The sequence below is a fragment of the Hordeum vulgare genome, chromosome 2H (assembly GCF_904849725.1).
Source record: "Hordeum vulgare subsp. vulgare chromosome 2H, MorexV3_pseudomolecules_assembly, whole genome shotgun sequence".
Lineage (NCBI taxonomy): Eukaryota > Viridiplantae > Streptophyta > Magnoliopsida > Poales > Poaceae > Hordeum > Hordeum vulgare.
In genome coordinates this window covers 300,687,583-300,693,119 of record NC_058519.1, presented here as the reverse complement: position 1 = coordinate 300,693,119, position 5,537 = coordinate 300,687,583, and the positions used below count along the sequence as shown (strand labels likewise).

The following is a 5,537-nucleotide window of genomic DNA, read 5'->3' as shown; positions in this document are numbered from 1 at the left end:
GTCGTCGTTGTTGTTGTTGTTGTTGTTGTTGTTGTTGTTGTTGTTCTCGGAATTGTCGTTGTTGTCGTCGTTGTTGTTGTTGTTGTTGTTGTTCTCGGAATTGTCGTCGTTGTCGTTCTTGTCGTTGTTGTTGTTGTTGTTGTTGTTGCTGTTTGTTGATGTTATAGTTATTGCTGTTGTTTTTGTCATGGTTGTTGTTGTTGTTGTTGTTGTTGCTGCTGCTGTTGTTGTTGTTGTTGTTGTTGTTGTGGTCGTCGTCGTCGTCGTCGTCGTTGTTGTTGTTGTTGTTGTTGTTGTTGTTGTTGTTGTTGTTGTTGTTGTTGTTGTTGTTGTTGTTGTTGTTGTTGTCGTCGTCGTCGTCGTCGTTGCTGCCGCCGTCGTCGTCGTCGTCGTCGTCGTTGTTGTTGTTGTTGTTGTTGTTGTTGTTGTTGTTGTTGTTGTTGTTGTTGTAGTTGTTGTTGTTGTTGATGTCAGCGTCTTCGTCGTTGCCGCCGCCGTCGTCGTCGTTGTTGTTGTCGTCGTCGTCGTTGCCGCCGTCGTCGTCGTCTTTGTTGTTGTCGTCGTCGTCGTTGCCGTCGTCATCGTCGTCGTTGCCGTCGTCGTCGTCGTCGTCGTTGCCGCCGTCGTCGTCGTCGTTGTTGTTGTCGTCGTCGTCGTTGCCGCCGTCATCATCTTCGTCGTCGTCGTCGTCGTCGTCGTCGTCGTCGTCGTCGTCGTCGTCGTCGTCGTCGTTGTTGTTGTTGTTGTTGTTGTTGTTGTTGTTGTTGTTGTTGTTGTTGTTGTTGTTGTTGTTGTCTCGTCGTCGTCATCATCGTCGCCGTCGTCGTCGCCGCCGCCGCCGTCGTCGTCGTCGTCGCCGCCGCCGCCGTCGTCGTTGTTGTTGTTCTTGATGTTGTTGTTGTTTTTATGGTTGTTCTTTTTGTTTTTGTTTTTGTTGTTGTTGTCGTTGTTGTTGTTATTGTTGTTGTTGTTGTTGTTGTTGTTGTTGTTGTTGTTTTTGATGTTGTTGTTGTTTTTGTCGTCGTCGTCGTCGTTGTCTTCGTTAATTTTTGTTGTTTTTGTTGTTCTTGTTGTTGTTTTTGTTGCAGTTGTTGTTGTTGTTGTTTTTCTGTTGTCGTCGTCATCGTTGTCTTTGTTGTTGTTGTTATTGTTGTTGTTGTTGTTGTTGTTGTTGTTGTTGTTGTTGTTGTCGCTGTTGTCGTTGTTGTAACAGTTGTCATCATTGTAGTTGTTAGCGTTGTTGTCGTTGTTCTTGTCATTATTATTGGCGTTGTTGTCGTCGTCGTCATCACCGTTGTTGTTGTAGTAGTAGTAGTAGTAGTAGTCGTCATTGTGTTCGTTGTTGTTGTTGTTGTTGTTGTTGTTGTTGTTGTTATTGTTGCTATCGTAACTATGGCTCTTGTCGTTGTTGTTGTTGTTGTTGTTATCATTGTCGTCGTTGTTCTTGTCACTTTTGTTGTAGTCGCCGTTCTCGTCATCATCGTTGTTGTTGTTGTTTCTGTTATTGTCGTCGTCGTCGTCGTCGTTGTTGTTGTTATTGTTGTTCGTGTTGTTCTAGTTGCTATCGCTGTTGTCGTTGTTGTAGGATAGGTTTGCAAGATGATAAAGAACACGTAAATAAAAACTAGGGGTTGTTCAGATAAATAAACAATTACATTAGTTTAACGAGTGAGGAAAAGTTGTGGTAGGAGTTGCGGAATTGTCCCTATGCAATTGACTACATTACTAGACCGATAGCAAGTTTTATGTGGGAGAGCCCACTGCTAGCATGTCATCCCTTACTTGGAATTCTATGCACTTATGATTGGAACTATTAGCAAGCATCCGCAACTACTAACTTTCATTAAGATAAAACCCAACCATAGCAATAAGATATATTGGTCCCCCTTCAATCCCGTATGCATCAATTTCTATGCTAGGCTGAAGCTTCTGTCACCTTTGCCCTCCAATACATAGTCCTATCAACATACTACTAACCCTATGGTGTGATCGACGCGTGCGCTCAGATGATGGGCACCAAAGGACAGCAACATAAGCACAAGCAAATTAAACCAATCATAGCAATTCATCAATCACCGATAGGTCAACGAAAATCTACTCAGACATCATAGGATGGCAATATATCATTGGATAATAATATGAAGCATAAAGCACCATGTTCAAGTAGAGGGTACAGCTGGTTGCGGGAGATTGGACCGCTGAATATACATGAGGGAAGGTAATGGAGGTGTTGGTGAAGATGACAGAGGTGTTGGTGTAGATCGCCGTCACACGATGATGTCCCGGTCGGCGTTCCGGCGCCGCCGGGAGAGAGGGGGAGAGAGCCCCCCTTCTTCTTCTTCTTCTTCCTTGACCTCCTCCCTAAATGGGAGAAGGGTTTCCCCTCTGGTCCATGGTCTCCACGGCGGCGGAGAGGCGAGAGCCCCTCCGAGATTTGATCTCTCTCTTTGTGTCCTTCTGTTTCTGCGCTCCCAGATTCTGGCCTTTCACCATTTCTTAAATTCCCGCAGATCCTTAACTCCGATTGAGGTGTCATTTTAACACGATTTTCTTCCGGATATTAGCTTTCTTGCGGCGAAAGAAGGGCCCGAACCGCCTTAGGGGTTGGTCACGAGCCTGCCAGGCACGCCTAGGCGGGTAGGGCGCCCCTCCTGGGCTCGTGACCCTCTCGGGCATCGTTTCGCGTTGATTCTTCTTCCCAAAAATCATAAATATTCCAAAACAAATCTCGGTAGGTTTTTTATTGCGTTTGTATTTCGTTTGGTATGGGTATTGTGTGAAACAAAAAACATGCAACAAACAGGAACTGGCACTGGGTACTGGATCAATATGTTAGTCCCAAAAATAGTATAAAAAGTTGCCAAAAGTATATGAAAGTTGTAGAATATTGGCATGAAACAATCAAAAATTATAGATACGACGGAGACGTATCAGGGCGCGCCTCGGTTGTTGCGAAGAGAGCTCGAGCGGGAATGACATCCCTTCCTCGCGCGAGTGCGACGAGCACGGGTCGGATGGTAGCGACGAAAAGCACGGGTCAGACCCTCGGTAGGCCAAGCCTGGGTACGAGGATCTAACCTCGGACTGAACGTTGGTCGAACCATCACCGTCAATCCGCGGTCCTCCTCATCCCGAGACTGGGCTGATGAGCCGGAAGAACCGACGCTGCGGCATACCGCGGGATCGCCTGGTCTTAGTTCCTGCCGTCCCTTCGGGCCCCGTTCTCGGCTACGCAATGCTGGTCCAGGATGGGCCAACACTGGTCGCGCCGGGGGCCTTGCCACTTTTTGTCTTCTTGAACTTCTGTCCGGCGAATGATTCCCTCGCCAAAAGATAGTGTAATAGGTTAGAGTAGCAAAAATCATTCATGTAATATGTCTGAGTTGTTTCAAACAAAAGAATGAAATGTTGTTTTCTTCGCGTCTGATTCTTCCCCTTGTATGATACGCCTATTGCGTTTTCGGGAAGCTTGTTGGCGTGACTCGTCCTGCCGCTAGTGCTTTGAGGAACGGATCCTTAGCAGTTCGCTTGAGGGGTCGTTACCGGCAAGGCTCTTTGCCGCACACAGTGCAACCATTAGATTGTTAAGCGCGGCTCGAGGCGAAATAAGGTGCTATGTAGCCACTTAGACTGTTGAACCGGTTCGAAACAGTGAGAAGGCGCTCTATGGACGTTTAGGTCGTTGAACTAGTTCGAAACAGAACTAAGGCGCACTGATCCTGACAAGGTTCCATCTACGCGCAAGTTTCTCAAACAAGGTTCGGGATCTTTCAGACAGGGAACAACCTATCTACTCTGAAATCTCAATCTGAAATATTTATCACTTATCTGTCATGCCTCGGCACTTCTCCCCACGGTGCTTGGTTCTTTTGCTGGGGCTTCAGATTCCCAGCAAGCAGGAGACAACACTCGTCCGACTACTTCCCCTCTGGCAAGGTAATTGTCGACAATTCTCGTCTGTTGTATAGAAGGGGGGGGTGTTGTCCGAGCATAACTCCTTTTCCGGTTTTTCCAGGCCATACTAACGGAGCCCCCGAGTGCACCTTTGGCGAAGACGTGGTGCTTCCGGGGGAAAAGCGTTTGACTGGAGTGAGTGCCAGGGTACTGGGGCACGTAGCGCATTGTCGACGGTTATGCACCTCTCCGTTGAGGGGCGTCGACCTGAGTATGCGCCGGAGCTCGAGGTCTTCGTCCCCCCTATCCCGCGTTCCTGTAGGAGCGAGGAGGCCGTTGGCGAAGTAGAGCGACCACCGCTGCGCCCTGATTTCAGGGACCACAGTGGTGCGCTCAATCTCCCAAGATCTGACGCGGAACTTGCTTGAATTCGCAAAGAAGCTCTCAACCATCGATGTCCGCCCTACCTGGCGCGCCAAAGATGTCGGGAAAAACAAACACCAAAGGGAAACTCGAGGAGTCCCTTGATTGTTTGGCGGGGAGAGGGAGGTATGGCGTCGAGAGTGGAACTAGCTGTCAACACCGGCAAGGTTATTTTTACCCAGGTTCGGGCCACGTGGTGCGTAAAACCCTACTCCTCCTTAGTTTGTATTGTGGGCTTACCGTATTGTGATTTTGCTACATTAACTTAGTAGATGATTAGGTTGTCTCTGATCCCCAAAAGGTCCAACCCTTAAGAATGAGCTTTGGGCCTCCTTTTATAGGTAGAGGGGTCACCAACAGTGTGCTCACAGTAGGTACAGTGAACAGTGTTCACCTCTCTACTTCTTCGGTGGTGTCACGGGCAGTAAATGCCTTGTCTAACCCATGACCTATCGAAAGGTGGTTGTGACACGTACCCAGGTGAATCGACACCTGGGCCTTACGTTGGCACACGAGGGATGTTCTGGAGTGGTAGGATTGCGGTAGAAACTTGTGGGGACACCTTGCGAGCGAAGAGGGACTTGGTGGCTGTTATGGCAACAAAAGTCCTTCCCCGGCAACGCCAGGAAATCTTATTGCTACTTCTCTTGTTTGAGTAGGTTTTTCCCTTGAAGAGGAAAGGGTGATGCAGCACAGGAGCAGTAAGTATTTCCCTCAATTTGAGAACCAAGGTATCAATCCAGTAGGAGAATCTCGTCAAGTCCAGAGTACCTGCGCAAACACAAAAGAGCTTGCACCCAACGCTATAAAGGGGTTGTCAATCCCTTCAAGATTGATTGCAAAGTGAGATCTGAAGGCGGAAAGTGCAACGAAGTAAAAAGTGTAAGGCTGAAAATATGGTGTGGAGTAGACCCGGGGGCCACAGTCTTCACTAGAGGCTTCTCTCAAAATAGCAAATATCACGGTGGGTGAACAAATTACTGTCGAGCAATTTATAGAACCGCGCAAAGTCATGACGATATCTAAGGCAATGATCATACGTATATGCATCACATCCGAGACAAGTAGACCGATACTTTCTGCATTTACTACTATTACTCCACACACCGACCGCTATCCAGCATGCATCTAGTGTATTGAGTTCATGACGAACAGAGTAACGCCTTAAGCAAGATGACATGGTGTAGAGGGATAATCTCAAACCAATGATGAAAACCCCA

General features: G+C 47.6%; 1 protein-coding gene across 1 annotated transcript in view; it reads right to left on the bottom strand.

Annotated features, from left to right (window-relative positions):
* Positions 1-3,228: 3,228 nt before the first annotated feature.
* The window catches only part of LOC123426644 (mucin-2-like), a gene marked incomplete at its 5' end in the record, with an annotated part of 10,457 nt that continues 8,148 nt past the window's right edge, over positions 3,229-5,537 (bottom strand). Inside the window, 2 exons of the mRNA XM_045110509.1 lie at positions 3,229-3,322; positions 4,162-4,361. Coding sequence (XP_044966444.1) covers positions 3,229-3,322; positions 4,162-4,361 — 294 coding nt within the window. The remainder of the gene's footprint in view (positions 3,323-4,161; positions 4,362-5,537) is intronic.